The 17,517-nt window shown below is 35.8% G+C and overlaps 1 protein-coding gene across 5 annotated transcripts; it reads left to right on the plus strand.

Moving 5' to 3' along the window:
- Positions 1-421: 421 nt before the first annotated feature.
- Positions 422-16,557, plus strand: CCNK (cyclin K). 5 transcript variants are annotated; one of them, XM_070941712.1, is made up of 12 exons: positions 422-519; positions 2,406-2,654; positions 3,555-3,636; positions 4,181-4,312; positions 5,058-5,126; positions 7,755-7,860; positions 9,423-9,480; positions 10,940-11,109; positions 12,315-12,616; positions 13,133-13,166; positions 13,367-13,435; positions 15,327-16,557. In XM_070941712.1, exons 2-12 carry the CDS (start codon positions 2,458-2,460, stop codon positions 15,947-15,949), a joined length of 1,842 nt encoding a protein of 613 aa, XP_070797813.1. In that variant the 5' UTR covers positions 422-519; positions 2,406-2,457; the 3' UTR covers positions 15,950-16,557. The 5 variants fall into 5 exon arrangements, with proteins under 5 accessions (XP_070797813.1, XP_070797805.1, XP_070797832.1 ...); XM_070941704.1 differs by having other exon boundaries at positions 422-515; positions 13,130-13,166; XM_070941695.1 differs by having other exon boundaries at positions 423-519; positions 13,130-13,166.
- The last annotated feature ends 960 nt before the right edge of the window (positions 16,558-17,517 follow it).

Raw genomic sequence — 17,517 nt, forward strand, 5'->3', positions numbered from 1 at the left:
GGCTGACCAATCCAGTAAGCCGCTCTCCTGGCCTCTCTCGCCTATTACAGGACTGGGCGTGTAAAGGAGAGAAAAGAAGCAGGCGAAAATATCTAGCGGGGAGGCGGGATAATAAACTTTGATTGGCGGGAAAATGAAAGTAACTCATTTCCCCCCCCCCACCTCCCCGCCATTCTTCTTAGAAATCATTGGCTATAGCCAACGCCTCCTTTTTCTATTATGTGTTCCCCATTGGCCAACCACTCTGAAATGTTTTACAGGAATGGCAGACCTTGTCTCGCGCGCAGGCGGGGTTACCGGAGGAGGGGCGGTTAGTAGAAACAGCGGAGCTTTGATTCGCGGCTTGGTATTCATGCGCTTTCTGAGGAGGCGTCGTCATCATCGTCAAGTCTTTTTCACCTTGCGCGCGACGACGCAATAACGTCAGCAACGACTTTGGTTGGCTTTTCGCAAGATGGCGTCGCGCACGGGCTGAGGTGGCTGGCTTGCTGTTTTCGGGTTCCGTTGTACCCGTGGTCCGTGAGTAGTTCCATCAATATTGCGTGATTGACTGAAAGAGAGGCTGCTGCATGGTTGAAACTATCAAAGTGACAGAGGTGTGCTGAGGTTGCCTTTGATGAATTAGTGGCAGCGGCTCCGGTGAAGGATGGAAAAATATTCGTTTTAAATGACGGGGCGGAAAGAATTTTCTCTACTTTCCAAGAGCCCTTCTAGAAAGTTACAGCCCAACTTTCAAATACAAAGGCAGCAGTTCGGGAATTATTATTGTTATATAATAAATATAATAATGGCCGTAAAACAGAATAAAGTAAATGCGGTCTTTCTTGACAAGTTTATTAAATAAGTAAATCTGACTTGACAGTGAAACGTGTGCGCATTTATCCAGAATATAAAATGAATAAACTGGAAAATGTTTGCCTTGTAATTGGTAGTAGCCAATTTTTGAGAGTTTGGCTTCAGTAGGGGCCAGAATTACAGAATTGTAGAGCAGTTAATGAGAGGGCTATTTTATATACTTACTATTCCTGTTTATTTCATTGTTTTTCTAGGTACTGTGGGGGACCAGAGTTGATAATTTAATTTAATTTAATTTAATTAATTCAATTTATATGCCGCCCCTCTCCGAAGACTCAGGGCAAATAATAGATCTTTACAGTACTCTGCATCTTATAGATTTAAAATCATAATTGGTTAAACCACTGCCACCATACCTGAGACTAGTGTCAGGTAAAGAAATGACTCCAATGTTTGTTTGAAAAGACTGGAATCTAACGTTTGGAAGTGTGCTGTTCTTTGGAAAGTGGAGGCAATCTGCTATTTCAGATCAAAATACCATGAGAACGGAGCTTGTTTCAAGCATTGTATACTAGTTTGATTTTGATGAGTGTGGTGTATGAACCTTTCTTAGATTTTACATTTCTTGGATTTTATGTAGTTACTAGATCAGAGTTACCGAATTTAGGATTATTAGTGTTCAAATCTACCAGTTTTTAAATTAGCCCCATAGTGAGATTTAACATTGATTTGCTGAAGTTACATATATTTATTAGATTTGCATTCAACCTTTTCTTCAAGAATTCAAGATTCCTAAATAGTGATTTTCCTTGCTTTTTAATCCTCATCATAGCAGGCTGTAAGATACCGTAGTTTTGTCTGAGATAGAATTGTCACTCAGTGTATCATGACCAAGGATTGATTTACTGTAATCCTGGATAATTCAGGACCAATACTTAGCCACTGTACTGAAGTTGTGGGGCATTTTGATTCATATTTTGTTTTACCCTGTGAAAATTTCACTTTGACGACTTCTGCATAGCAAAACTGCAAAGAGCAAGATGAATCTCATTTCACTTGACCGTTTGATAATTTGAGTAGTAGTTAGAAAATCCTACCTTGTTGGAAACTTTGTTGATCATGTAGCTCACTGTCAGTATAATTTAAGGAAATGGGCTGTGAATGATTTCTGTAACCATAGCAGGCCAGTCCTTCTCCAAAATAATAGTTCTATAATGTGTTGCTAGCTACCTTGAGAGATTAAAGGACAATGAAAACTAGACAACTAGGTGACTTTGAGCCAGTCACTTTCTCTCAATCCAATTCACCTCACAGGATTATTGTAGGGGAAATAAGAAACTGGAGAATTAGGTACATTTGCTGCCTCGTGTTATTTATAAAATAAAATAATAAGGGGGATAAAACATTTTTTAAAAGGCACAATAAACTTTAAATAATAAATGAATAAAAATGGAAGAAATAACAATAGAACATTAAAAAAAAAATCTCACATACCTAAATTCATGGATTCTAGGAATTAGAAGGTGGCATATAAAAATGCCTGAAAACATGTTAGGTTTTGAATGCAAATTCCTCAGAGACTCATTGATCAAAATTTACTTTTTCCATAGATTCTAAAGTCATATGAAAAACAAAACCTTACTGGAATTATTCTGTTGATAAATGAAGGAAAACAAAGAAAATTCTAGTCCCTCTGTAGCTTTGGCAAACCTGGATCATACAAAACCATGTTGGTATTGGGATAAGAAGGACTTGGCACATACACCATCACAGCTAGAGGGACTTGATCCAGCTACTGAGGCAAGATACAGAAGAGAAGGTGCCCGGTTTATATTTGATGTAGGAACCCGTTTGGGATTGTATCCTTTTAAGATTCTCTATTGTGCAGTATGTAGGATTAAGATTTCATAATATATTTTTACTTGATGCTCAAATAATAAGTGTTTTCACAAAAATCTTAACTTTTATTTAAACTTTTAACAATCAGAAACTATTATTTAAATATTTTTTTTTCCTTTCCCAATTTTAGTTGCAGCTTGGTGATTATTTTATTGGTACAATATTTTTTCAATAACAAAATCTGTTAATTTACAATTTATTATTGTTTGCAGTCCATAATCCTCTAACTAGTTTAACCCGGTATCATATGCCAATCAAATAATGTAACTTCTGGAACATTTCCTTAGCATTTCTAAATTGTTGCTCAAATGCTAAACTTAGGTTAATTTTAGTAATTAAATAGTAATGTTATTAATCTGTTGAACTGTATACAAGGTAGTCATATTTTATATGTCATTACTTATGATGTGACAACTAGGAATCTAATCTCAAATTATCTGGGCTTGTAATTCGATTTCAGTGTGATATTTTTATCCATTAATTTTTCTTGTGGTAAGATGGGTGGCCAATAAATTTAATAAATAAATAAAATAATTTTAGTTACTTCATAACAATTCCATACATTATTTTTATGACTTTGTGTCAATCTTTACTTGTAACTGCCTGGACTAATCCCTGCGGTTTTCAGATTTCAGAAGTGATTTGCCATTGGCTTCTTCCTATAGTTACCTAAGTCTAAGATCACTCAACTGTCTTCATGCCTAAGGCAAAATTAGATATCACAGTCTCTCAGTTTTTAGCCAGGATCTATAATCAGCATACTTGACTAGCTCTCTTTGATATATTATTCAGTTTTATTCATTTATAATATTTATAGTTGAAATTGAGCTAAATACGTTACATTCCTATCCTGTATTCAGACATTATGACACACTGGCAACTGGAATAATATATTTCCATCGGTTTTATATGTTCCATTCCTTCAAACAATTCCCAAGATATGTAAGTGCTAATACATTGCTTTTGGTTTACAGTATGTAATTGCTATCTACTAATGCTTCACAAAAAATAATATCTGAACAAAAAAATACAGCCCAGAAATAAAATACATTGCAGGAATCTGAAGGACTTGGAAGCAGAAATAAAGGGGAAGGAATATGCAATTATTTATCTGCGTATTCCTTGTTGTAGTTCCTGTAGGATTTAAAGGATATTGCGGAGAAGATAGATTAGAGTTTTAAGAATTTTGTGTAATCCCTATTTTGAATATGTTGATGCACACCACCTGAATCAGCCTCCAGTATATATACAAAACAGTATACTGCTCTGCTTTTCCCAGAGAAGACTGGTTTTGTAAATCAAAAACAAATGCAACTTTAGAATCTGGACTTTTAAAATAATATCACAAATGAATCTCAGCTATTTGATTTTTGTTTAGTTTATTAGCTCTTACTGGCAGAAATAATAAGACCAAATTATGGTCACCAATACCGAATATATAGGCCTTTTGTACCTTAATGGCTTTCTAAAATCATATTTTTAATAGGTGACTGGAGCTTGCTGCCTATTCTTAGCAGGAAAAGTTGAAGAAACACCTAAAAAATGTAAAGATATCATCAAAACAGCTCGTAGTTTACTAAATGATGTTCAGTTTGGGCAGTTTGGAGATGATCCAAAGGTAAACTCAGATATGCTAAAGATTCTCTGACTTAAATTTTTCATGGTACAATCCAAGTAACATGTAGCTGTTTCTGTAGCTGTTTTGGTAGCATTCATAGAATAAAATACAGGTAATTCTTGATTTACAACCATGCATTCAATGATAGTTCAAAGTTATGAAAAAGTTGACTTTGATCTGTTTTTGAAGTTATGACCATCATACTACCCCTGTGATCACACGATTGTGTTTTGGATGCTTGGCAATTGGCTCGCATTTACAATGGTTTCAGCATCTTGCAGTCACATGATTGCGATTTGCAAGCTTGCCAGCCACCTTCAAACGAATAAAGACAATAGTGGAAGCTGGATTCACTTGATGACTGTGTGATTTGCTTAACAACCATGTCATTTGCCTAAAGATTGCAGTAAAAATTATCATAAAATGTCACAGGGTAGAAGTACTTTTCATAAATAAAAAGTCCAGTCGTGCGATTATTTGCTTAACTACCACATTGCTTAGTGGCTGAAATTCCAATCCCAATTGTGGTTATAAATCAAGGACTACCTGTAAATAAAACCTGAAGTAAGTTTCTATCATCCAAATACTTGATTTTTTCTATATAAAAATTGGCAATTTATTAATAATTGAAATATATTTCACTGGCTTAATTAATTTAGCTAGTAATTTCAACATGTTATTTTCAAAGGCAATATGTATTGCAGTGCTTGTGTTGTTCTCCTGTTGCATTTGCCTGTCTTTTCAGCAAAGAAATAACCCACTGCACAAGGGAAGCAGTGAAACTGGCCACACAGAGTGCAGCCATATGCATACAGTAAGCAAACTGGAAAAAATCAACATTTGTCACATTTCTTGTTAAAGTATCTTAGCCACAAGTCTTCCAATAGCTTAGTAGGAGATATTGTTTAATAATAGTAATTTATGTTTGGCGGACCTGAAAGTTAAAATGGATATAATTCTTTACTGGCTTGTTTCTACATACTTTTATTTAAAAAAGGTTTGTGTGTCACTAGAGAATTACATCACATGTAATGTTTAGTAATTTTTGATTGTTTTGTGATTAATGTCCAGTAAAATTTACTTTGGTTGTCTATAATGTAGGCTCAAAAATTCAGCTAATCTTTTGGTACTTAGCTAATAAGTGTGAAAGAAAGTACTTCCTATTGACTAAATGACTATGGAGATAGTGCCTTTTGTGAATCTCTTTTACCTACTTTCTGTTAGGGATTAGATTTCTTGTTAATTTTTTTAAAGCAAGATTCCCACTTATTAACCTACTTATTATCACAGAATAGTAGTAAAATACTGCTTGGCTCTCATATTTTGTAGGTGCTGATGTTTTAAGTGAGAACAGATGAAAAGCTATTCACATAAACTTAACAGGGAAAAAATCCTCAAAGCTATATAGTTCATATTGAAATGCACCTTTATGTAGTTCTATTCAGGGTGGACAATAATAGATGATTAAAAAATCAGTTTTTTAAATTTAAATTGGATTTTTTTCATTTTTATCAAATTTATTTTAATAAAATGCTTTTGGAATAAAAAGTCTATCTAAAGATAGTTTTCTATTTAAGATACATTCATAATTTAGTTTTTTCAGCATTAAATGGGGCTTAGTTATGTAGCATGAGGCTGTATAGTCTGCAATACTGGGACTGTTGGTGAGTCAACAGCAGGTCACCGGAAGACCTGCTGCGGGACAGAGATGACAGTTGCTCTTGAAAAATTAGATTTAAATCGAGTTGATTTAAATCAAGCCTTTTTAGTAGTGATTTAAATCAAGTTGATTTAAATCAAATCTACCCTGGTTCTATTATTGCCTGGCAACTGTTTTCTTTCTAGTAATTATCATTTGATTGTCCATTTATTCAGTTTCACTATTCTGCCACAAACTCTTTAACACTAATATGTCCCCTATCCCATCCCAGATATGATTGTTAAATCAGTAACTAAATTTATCATTTGGACATACTGCAATGTTAGTGAAAAACAGTAAGTGTTAACTATCAAAAAAAATAAACTAACTTATTGACAACAGTTGCTGACAGTCTTATTGGGAATGTTGCAGGATAGAAATACATTTAATAAATAAAAAGAAATGGTAATTCATACCTCTCCTTCCTCTGCTTCCCACTGTTTTGTCCTTTTTGACATTCCACCTTATAGGTCTCAAGCTTTAATGGTAGAGGAAAATGTAATTGGTCTCAACCACAAATAATTTATACTGGAAGCTATATTTAAGATAAAATAACACCAAGTTCTGGAAATAGGCCCAGAATTATTTTTGATGAAAGTTGCTGTACAGTCACAAAATACAAGTGCCTTTATGTACTTTTGTTTATGTGCTAAGGAGATTTTTAAATATTTAAAAATAAATAAGATTATCTTCATAAGCAACTGTAAATATTGCTTCCCTTAGCGTTATTTATTGATTGATTTAGAAAAATTTATATTGTTGCCTACTCACAAATGGCAACTCAAAGCAGCTTACAAGGATATAAAAGCACCATATAAAAGGAATAAAAAGAATAAAAAGAAGAAGAATAAAATAATAATCTCCCCACCGTGGTGACAACACAAATTCATACTAACCATTTATTGGGTTCCATCCCACTCTGAGTTCCCCAGGCCCACTGGCAGAACTACGTCTTCAAGGCCATTCAAAAGAGTTTTGACCAGTCTAATCTCTGGGGGATGATGTTCCAGAGAGAGGAAGCCACCATGGAGAAGCCTCTTCTTCATGTATGAAGATGTATCTCGTTAGGGGATGGGACCTGCAACATTCCTTGCCTTTCCACTCTAGTGGGTTGGGTTGATGTGACCAGCAAGAAATGGTCCCTCAGATAACCTGTTCCCAAGGCATGATGGGCTTTAAAGTAACAACCAGCACCTTGAATTGCACCCAGAAGCAAATCAGCAACCAATGCAGTTCCCACAGGAGAGGTGATACATGTGCACACTGAGGTCTGCACAAAACCATGCAGGCCGCTGCATTTTTTACCAGCTGGAGCTTCCTGATGCTTTTCAGGGACAGTTCCTTGTACAGCATGTTGCAATAGTCAAGGTGGGAGGTGACTAGGGCATGGGTGACCATAATTAGGGATTGTTCGTCCAGGGAAGGGTATAATTGGCACACAACCCACAGTTGCACAAAGACCCTCCTGGCCATGACTGCCACCTGCTCTTCGAGTAGGAGTCGTGAGTCCAGGAAAACCCCCAGATTACGCACAGGGTCTGTTCGGGCAGTGCCACGGCATCCATCATTGCATAATGATAGCTGAGACTTTTATAATTAAACAAAACTAATGAATACAGGTATACAAAATATTTTAAATTCAAAATATCTTGAATACATAATGACTGTACTGACTAATAAAATAAATTGAACTCAAAGCATTGTGTGCTCTCAATGAATTTGTATTTGCTCTTTTGATATTAGGAAGAAGTTATGGTTTTAGAGAGAATCTTGCTGCAGACAATAAAATTTGACTTGCAAGTTGAACACCCTTATCAATTTCTACTTAAATATGCAAAGCAGCTCAAAGGTATTATCATTTTATTTCAATACTTATTAATAAATCTTTGTTACAAGTAGTCCTCAATTTATGACTGGTCACTTAATGACCATTCAAAGTTACGACAGAGTCAGGAAAGATTACTTGTGACCTTGAAAGATTACTTGAAGTTACAATTTCCTCCTGCCCCCATCATGGTCACATCACAATTCTTATGCCTGGCAACCACGTTGAATTTATTACTGTTTGCCAAATGCTGATCTTTTTTGTGGATGCAATATTTTTTTTGCCCAGCCAGTGCTAGAATACCTCCCCCTCCCTTGCCTAGAAAATGAACTTTGGCACCAGGCTGGAGAAAATAAACTTGCATCCAAAAATCCATGCTTTTTTTCCAGTCTTTCTACCATTCAGAAACATTGTATTTGCTAGCTTTCTAGCTGGAAAATGTGATGTTTCTGAAGGGTAGAAATGCTAGTACATGGAGGGGAGGGGAATTGAGAGGTTGGAGAGAGGAAGCTCAGATCCCGAAGATCCAAGTTTCCTCTCTCTTACCCAGTGCAGTTGTTCTTGACTGCATACAGAGAGAGATCTAGAGAAACTAAACTCAGATCTTTGGGATCTGACCTTCATTTTTCTAGCACATGAGTTCTTTTTCATATATGGAGGTGAGCTGCTTGCCCCTTTTCAACAGGGGGCTACTTTTTTCCACCTGCTTAACAACTGAAACTGGAAGAGCAAGGATTGTCATTGTTGAGCAAAGCAGTCACAATGGCCTCATGCTTAGCAACCACAGTAACTTGCAACTAAAATCCAGTCCAATTGTGGTCATAGGTCAAGAACTACCTATACTTATGGGCTATTGGTCTGAGCTCTGAACTTGGCAATTTGGTTGTAACCAAATTGCCAAGCTCAGAGCTGAGACCAACAACCCAACTACCAACCTGAGCTACTTATATTCAAATATATTTCTGCCTATACTTATGTCCATGATTGTTATGTATAGTTCTTGTAATAGGATCACCACATAAACTTAAACTTATTTTTCTTGCTTTATTCTGAAGTCTGGTGATCCTGTAATAAGCCCTTCTTTTACTTTTAATTTGGGAGAAGGGAGCATTCTCCATTGGGCTGTGTTGCCAAGTGGGATGATATCCTAAGAAAGCATCTGTCTATGGTTACTTTTCCCCTTCAGAACAGTGAAGACAAGAGTTAGGAATTGGTTTGAATTTGATCATGTCTGATGACATAGATATCAGACAGTCCCCAGACTTCCAACATATCAGAGCTAGGGAAAGTTGGCCATATAATTGCTCAGCTAATTCTCACACATTTCTCCAAGTTGAAAATTGAGAGAAGGCGGGCCCACTCAATAGCAATAGGACTTAGATTTAAATACCACCCCATAGTGCTTTTACAGCACTCTTTGGGCAGTTTACAATATCAGCATTGTCGAGCAACACACTCTTTTAGTGGAAATGTTTATTGAACTTTGACAAACAACATAGTAAAGTTCTGAATAACACTGAGAATGTTCTGTTGATATGGCTATTTATTGGCTTAATCTAGTCATTCTTTTTGCCTTTTTCTAATAGGAGATAAAAATAAAATTCAAAAACTGGTTCAAATGGCATGGACTTTCGTAAATGACAGGTAAGATATCCCTCCTCCATCTTCAGTCATATGTTATAAGCATTTTGTTCATTATGTTGCAGATTCCAGGCATTATTCGGGGCCAAATTATTTAATATGTTTTTAAATTGTTTTTAAACTTTATATATGTGTTTGTTTTATCTTTGGCTGTGCACCACCCTGAGTCCTTCGGGAGAAGGGCAGTATAAAAAATAGATTAAATAAATAAATAAATAAATTATTTTCCTCAGTATTTAAAAATAACTTAGTGAACCTAGTGACTTCCTAGTCACAAATTGTTTATGTGTTTTGGAATGTGTTAATTTCATGGAGTCCTTTGCACAAATCTCAGTCTCTAGAAATAGCTATCTGCTCCTCCTCTTCAAAGAATGAAAGAGATGAAAGGACAACAGAAAGTGAAAAAAGGTGCATCAGAAATAATGGATTCTTCCATCACCTTTGGATCTAGTTCCATCAACTGCTAGCTTCAACTCCTTATTGTGTTTATGCCTGAAGTCCTTATTAATATATAAATAATGTGCTTAGAGGCATAGATAGCCTGTTACAAAGCATTTCAGACACCTTGAACAGGTTCATCAGCTATGACATTGATAATGAACTTACAATACTTGTTTTCAAAAATGACATGTCAAACTTTGGGTGACACACCAACTAACAACTATTCTTGAAAACACATCTCATTCTTGTGCGATGTTCTTGTATTCTGCATGAGAATAGAGTGCTCTTATGTGACCTCTGAAAGTTGTGGAAAAGGGCTGTGTTGTCACATGACCTTGGGAGCCTCCAAAAATTCTGTGAGAATGGGGCATGTTTTCACATGAGTTTTGGAGGCTGTGGAGGCATGAGAGAATGGTATGTATTTGCAAGGCCTCCTGAAGTCACATGGAAGGGCCATGCTCGTGTAACCATTATAGAGATTCCACAAATTAAGCGAGAATGGGACTTGTTTAAACATAGTTTTAGGGAGCTTCCAATGCATTCTCCAATGTAGCTTCAAAAACGAAGGCCTCTTGCAATAGCAATAGCACTTAGACTTACTGTACATACTGCCCCATAGTGTTTTACAGCACAGTCTGGGTGGTTTACAATGTAAGCATAATGCTCCCAACAATTTGGGTCCTCATTTTACTGACCTTGAAAGGATGGAAGGCTGAGTCAAGCTTGAGCCCTCTCAGGATCAAACTCCAGTCTATGGGCAGAGTTTGCCTATAAGACTGCATTCTAACCTCTCCCAAGTCTGGAGTCTGGAGTGTTTGGTTGGGGAAGAAATGACACATTCCTAACAAGTCTGAAATGAGTTTGGGTTTGGGGACCATCTAGATGCAGAAAATTTCCATCTTTGGTTCTGGATATGGTCTCAAAATTGAGGGTGTACTTACAGTCAGTCAGAATTGTGTTCTCCCACCTGATGTCGTATTTTGTTATATTTTGTTTCATTTGTCTTTTTTTTTTTTTTAAGTTTGTGTACTACACTTTCTCTGCAATGGGAACCTGAAATTATAGCAGTTGCAGTTATGTATCTAGCTGGTCGCTTGTGCAAATTTGAAATTCAAGAGTGGACCTCAAAGCCCATGTACAGAAGATGGTGGGAACAATTTGTACAAGATGTACCTGTTGATGTCCTGGAAGGTACCTGAAATATTTCTAGTCTAATACTTTTGTTTTTCTAACGGGTTGTATTGTTATCTGCCATATATAAATTATAGTTTATCCTGACTAAAATATAAAGTGTTCTTTATATTCTTGTTTTGAAACTGCATGAAGAAAGGTTAGTTTAATTTATTCCCATCAAGTATTTATTTATTTATTATTATTATTTTGCTTTCATTTATATGCCGCCCTTCTCCGGAGACTCAGGGAGGCTTACAATGCTTTAAGCAATAGCCTTCATACTTTTGTATATTTATACAAAGTCAGCTTATTGCCACCACAATCTGGGTCCTCATTTTACCTACCTTTGAAAGGATGGAAGGCTGAGTCAACCTTGAGCCAGGTGAGATTTGAACTTGCAGTAATTGCAAGGAGCAGATGTTAATAACAATGCTTTAGTGCACTGTACTACAGGCTCTTCCAATAATTTATGTAAAATTATTCATAAAATTATTTGTATCAGTGTTGGAAATGAAGCCAAGCCCAGAACTGAGGGTCTTTTCCTGCCCCTTATGTGTATTGAAGTCAAGATAATAATCTCAGTAATTTATAATTAGATATAAAAAGGTCCTTAAATAAAACTGCATGTTTTTAAAAAGGCAATTATTTCTGTATTTTTTAATCTGAATATTCAGTTTATAATTTTCAAAATATGCTTTGAAAATATTACTTGAAATTAATTTTGCTTTGGATAAAAGGCCTTTTACCTTTCCAGAGAATATATTGCTTTGAACAATTTCCAAATGTCAATTGTAAAAATCATGGCAAGGGTGTATAGTTCTCAAAGACCCTAATCACACAGAGAGTCCATGTTGTAGTTTTTCAGGGAGAGAGAGAGAACTACAACATGGACTTCCAATGTCATTAGGGTTTTTGATAACAGTCTGGGGTTGCACTATGTGTATGTGTGCACACAAAAGCACACACATTTATATATACTTCTGTAAAAGAGAATCCACGTTTGAAATTAGTTCTGCCCAATGAACTTCCAGATATTTTTTTTCTTTAGTTTTTGTCTAAAGCAGAGCTAAGAAAATGCACTAAAACTAAGCTTTGTGGGTTTTGGTAAAAACAATTAAAATTGAATAAATCTGGTATGAGTTTGAATGCATTTTTTCAAGAATGCATTTGGCTGATTGTTAAAATGTGTAACTTTTGTAATTCTTTTCCCCTCTCTTCCCTAGACATCTGCCATCAGATTCTGGATCTGTACTCCCAGGGGAAACAACAAATGCCTCACCATACCCCCCATCAGCTGCAGCAGCCTCCTTCCCTTCAGCCTACACCACAAGTGCCTCCAGTCCCGCAGTCTCAGCCTTCTCAGAGTTCAGAGCAGTCTCAACCCCAGCAGTCCAAGGACTCCCAACAGGGAGGGACACAGCAGCAGCAACAACAGCAGCAGCAGCAGCAGCAGCAATCACAAATTCAGCAACCCAAAAAACCCTCTCCCCAGTCAAGTCCTCCCAGGCAGACCAAGCGACCTGTGGTAAGAATGACAGAAAGAATGTTTTGTGTTACAAAATGTGATGGGCCCATTCTTCTTATCTATATTTGTCAAGGGGTTTCTATACTGCTTTTTAGTACAAAGAATCCTGAAATTTGATGTTTCAGATTTATTGCTTATAAAGCACTAGTAAAAAAGATGCTGAATATGGAAGAAAGTATGCAGCCTAAGAAAGTATGAATTGGAAGGGACGTGAGTACAGTGCTAAGTAAGCACAAATGATACATGCTTGGAACCTCAGACACTGAAAGGCTGAAGTCTTTAGCAGTTGTTACCAGTTATAAAAATGGTGATAAATTTTGCTTCTAGTTATTATAGTTTATTCCAAGAATTGAGATTCCAATCTTCAATATCAGTTCTTGAATGCAAGAGTAGATAAGGCTAACTTATAATATTTGCAACCCAGATGTGGCTTAGAGAGGGTTTTTGTTTCCAGTGTTTTTAATGCTGCTATTGTAATTTTAATAGTACTATTGATTTGTGTTTTTTTCTTAGCAGGCTGTATCACCAAAGGAAGAAACCAAACCTGCAGGTAAAGTAGACCTTTTTTTGTATAATTAAAGCTAGTTATTTACAATACATTGCTATGCATGTCTGCTCTCAAGTAAGTATCATTATCCTTAAACTCTATAATTAAATTATTAGTTTCATTATTTAAAAAAAAAACTTTTTTTTTTGCTATTTTTTAGCTGTTAAATAAAATGTAACATTTAATTCTTGTTTTGTTTTCAGAGGTGCCTCCTAAAATTGCTAAAATTGAAACTGCTCATCCACCAGTACCATCTGTGCATCCACCACCTGGTAAGTTGTACTGTGAGGTAGAAAACACTATGCTTAATAGAAAGCTAAAGATTTGTTTGTTGTGTAATTTCTGAAAACTATAATTACATGCTTATCAATAATCCTGAGTTGTCAGCCTAAACTCATCTGTATCCTGTACATCTACCTGTTTATCATTTGGAAATAAAATTTAGAAATAGGGAGTTCCACCTGTTGCCTTGGCTTCATGTTGACTTCTGAGAATTAATATAGGATGTTAAGAAGCATTGCAGCATCTGACCCTAGAAATCATCTTCCCCTTTATGTGGGAAAATATTTTGACCCACAGTACTAATACAGCCTTAATATTTACGGAGCTGAATAGGCCTTAAAGGACTATTGGTAGCAAATTTTGTTTTCAGACTATATTTTGCTGGAAAATAATAACAAATAAAGGCAGTACAGATCTTTCTATCATAATTCTGTTTCTTAAATATCTATCCTTCCTATACAGATATTGAAGATTCTGCAAAAGTTATAAATTATGTATAAACTATCTGCTATATTTTACTGCTTTCTGTATATGTCCATTAATTATTGGAATTAGGAGAGTATGCAACTGAGATAAAACTTGTTCTGTATACCAGGGATTAGAAACTTTTACCAGATAGCAAGCACTGATGCATGATTTTGCATGATGTCACAAATACTGCTTTTAAATATTAAAAATAGCTAACATAAGATATTGTGTAAAAGCCAAAACTTGAAAAATCTCATCTCTAAATCCCATTTTGTGTATGTGCCATTATAAAGTTGTTGGTCCTAGTGATAAACATTAACTCAGCTGTTACATTTTTAATCTGAACTTGGCATTAGCAAATTGCCAGAATTTTTAGGCAAAGAAATAAGTGAAATGACAACATTTATTATTTTTCTAGACTTTCTGCGTGACAAATGTTTCAATGTATTTAAAGTTTGGCTATTGTATGCTTGTGTAAATTAGGATATACAGATGCATCCAAGATCTCCAATATCCCTTTTGATACGTCCTTTTGCACCGAACATATTCCCTGATTTAAAAAAAAAATTGTCCCAGAAGCTTTAATTTTATGAAAGGGAAAGTTGCTATACTATAAAGCAAGGCACCAGTTACTCAGTATCATTTTTACTTCAGAGAATGCTATAGATTTTTTAGAAAATAAAAATTTGCTGCTACAGTCCAATGTTTTCTTTGGAAATGTGACCATCTGTTCAGAGGACAAAAGAAAGAAAATATGGAAGTGTCTTGCAAACAGGGCTGGGGAAACTGACAGATAACACTTTGGTAATCAGTGCTTTACAATTAGTTATTTCCCCTCCCCCCATCACAACCATTTTTCAGGAACATCTTCATAGAATTCCAAATATATCCTTCAGCTCAACTGATAGGGCACTGTTCACTGGCATAGAACTTTACCCTGAATACTGAGGCATGTAAGAGAAAGTCAAAATATATCTTTTACTAGTTTGGGATTCCTTTTCTAATTTGGGGCTACCTTTCTTTGTTAATGTAACGTCATATCTTGGCCATGGTTTTTTCCCTTCTCAAAAACTGCAAGGGATCAAATTTTACCTTCAGAATCTTTTTTTTTTTTTAATTTGATTTATATGCCGCCCTTCTCCGGAGACTCAGGGCAGCTTACAGTGCGTTAAGCAATAGCCGTCATACTTTTTGAATATTTTATACAAGTTCATCTTATTGCCCCCACAAACTGAGTCCTCAGTTTACCTACCTTAGAAAGGATGGAAGGCTGAGTCAACCTTGAGCCTGTTGTCTGATGTTATCTGATGCTTCACCAATTGTAGGTGTTTCATATGAAGACTTTAATTGTTCTAATATATTTTGACTTTATAGATAGGTGTAGTAATGTACCTATTTTCTACTGTTTTTCAGAACATAAACCTCCATTGACAAGTACGGTTTCCATAGGAACTGATCAAGCTACTGCAGTAGATTCTGTAGATATAACCAAGGTCCAGATTGCTCCACCATCTCATCCAGCTCCTGTACATCAGCCACCACCTATGCCTCATCGTCCCCCACCCCCACCCCCGCCTTCCAGCTACATAACCGGTATGTCCACTACAAATTCATACATGTCAGGAGAAGGGTATCAGAGTCTCCAATCAATTATGAAAACAGAAGCACCAACTTATGGAGCTTTACCACCCACTTATGGACCGCCAACTCATTTGCCATATCATCCTCATGTTTATCCGCCCAATCCTCCTCCTCCTGTCCCCCCTCCTCCACCCACATCATTCCCTCCACCTACCATTCCTCCTCCTACTCCAGGATATCCTCCGCCACCTACTTACAACCCAAATTTCCCACCTCCTCGGTTACCACCCTCTCATGCAGTTCCACCTCATCCCCCTCCAGGACTTGGCATGCCACCTGCAAGCTATCCTCCTCCCACAGTGCCCCCTGGTGGACAGCCACCTGTACCACCTCCAATACCACCTCCTGGCATGCCACCTGTTGGAGGACTTGGCCGGGCCACTTGGATGAGATAGCAGTTGTACATAACATCTTTTTTTGTCTTGGGCAAGGTGGAGAGTATTATAATCAGATAAGGATACAGAGGCTGCTGTTTGGAAATGATATTGGTTTGGTTACAGTTTGATCAGCAGAAAAAAATAGTTTAAATATTACAATGCTAACTAAAATATAAAGAGTTTTGTTAATTGTAGTGCTGGATTAGTTTGTAATAATATGTTTTGAAGGCCATATTGGCTGAGTTGTATGGGTAAGAAGAAAAAATAGAAAAGTAAATGCCTACTTGAATATCAGGATTAAGGTTATTCCAGATGAAAGGGGGGGGAACCCTTTCTGATTTTATTACATAATGTTCCAGCAAAATTTCACTCTTAAGTTGCAATATCGATTTATTTTATGCTTCTCTATGTATATGTGTGCATACATACATAAAACCTCACTTTCTGCCATTGTTATTTTGGAATGAATGTTCAGACATAATTTGAAAATTTCTGTATGTACATATATTTTCAAAATGTAAAAAAAACCCTCTAATGGGATACAATGATTTACACCTTTGTTGTTTCTGATTCTTGAAAAAACATTGTTGACATGTATCGAAATAAACCTGCTTCTGAAAGCTGAAATTTTCTCATTGCTATTCAGTGCCAATGGCTCTCTCTTTTTCCCCATGCCAACGGCCCCATCTAAATGAGGTAGCCAGCCAGCTTGGTAATACATATTTTCTCCAAACAATTTCTACATCCAATTTCTAATCTTTTTGCATCTGCTTTTGCCCTTATGCTGCTCTTACATGCATATTTACCTGACAGTATTCATCACTATATGTAGAGAGATGAGTAAACCTATTTAGCATTACATATTATATGATTGAAAAGAAGAAATATTGATCCAACAGAACTCAAAAGGATGGCTCACATTTCTCTATCTAATTTTTAGTTAATATTAAAATATACAATATAATGAATGAAGAATCACAGATTTAACTAAAATTGTAATTTTATGTTGATTTCTAAGTATTTTAATATTTTTCAACTTCTCAAAAATACAGTCATGTTACAGCTCCCTTACAAAGAATGTATTTTATTATCTTCAATGGAATGCATACACTACCACAAACCCTTAATTTTTACTAAAATATTTCAAATGAAGGTTTTACACACTTAAAAAGTCTTTAAATTTTCACCCTCCCTGCCACAAAAGCAGTGCTTCAGTAAAAGGTATAAATGTGTGCTAAAATCTAAAGACATTGCTTATATACTATACATGAGCACAGGTGCTAATTTACTTTTTCCAATCATATATAGAAAATATGGCAGGGTTGTAAGATCACAGGTTAAACAGAAATCATAATTTCATACTTATTTCCAAAAGCAGCACAAATACTCTTTCCCCACATTATGAAAAATATACAATTTTATCACTTTACAGTCATGCGCTTTGCTTGAAAAACAAAATCAGTACTTTTTTCTTTATTCCAGTTTCTAAAAAGGTAAAAGGTCACTTTAAAACATTGTTTATTTTTAATTGCTATCTTTTGGGTAAACATTTGCTTTTTAAACAAGTTTATGTTCTTTTACCAAAA

This window comes from Pituophis catenifer, unplaced genomic scaffold, assembly GCF_029215685.1.
Source record: "Pituophis catenifer annectens isolate HBS135680 unplaced genomic scaffold, rPitCat1.0.hap2 SCAF_1, whole genome shotgun sequence".
Classification (NCBI taxonomy): Eukaryota; Metazoa; Chordata; class Lepidosauria; order Squamata; family Colubridae; genus Pituophis; species Pituophis catenifer.

Bases quoted from the DNA above. Each gene is read 5' to 3' on its own strand.
- CCNK (XM_070941704.1), top strand. From the start codon at position 2,458: ATGAAGGAAAACAAAGAAAATTCTAGTCCCTCTGTAGCTTTGGCAAAC. The intron at 5,127-7,754 runs GTAAGCAAACTG...TTTTGATATTAG, and splicing joins AGTGCAGCCATATGCATACA to GAAGAAGTTATGGTTTTAGA. The intron at 9,481-10,939 runs GTAAGATATCCC...TTTTTTTTTAAG, and splicing joins TGGACTTTCGTAAATGACAG to TTTGTGTACTACACTTTCTC.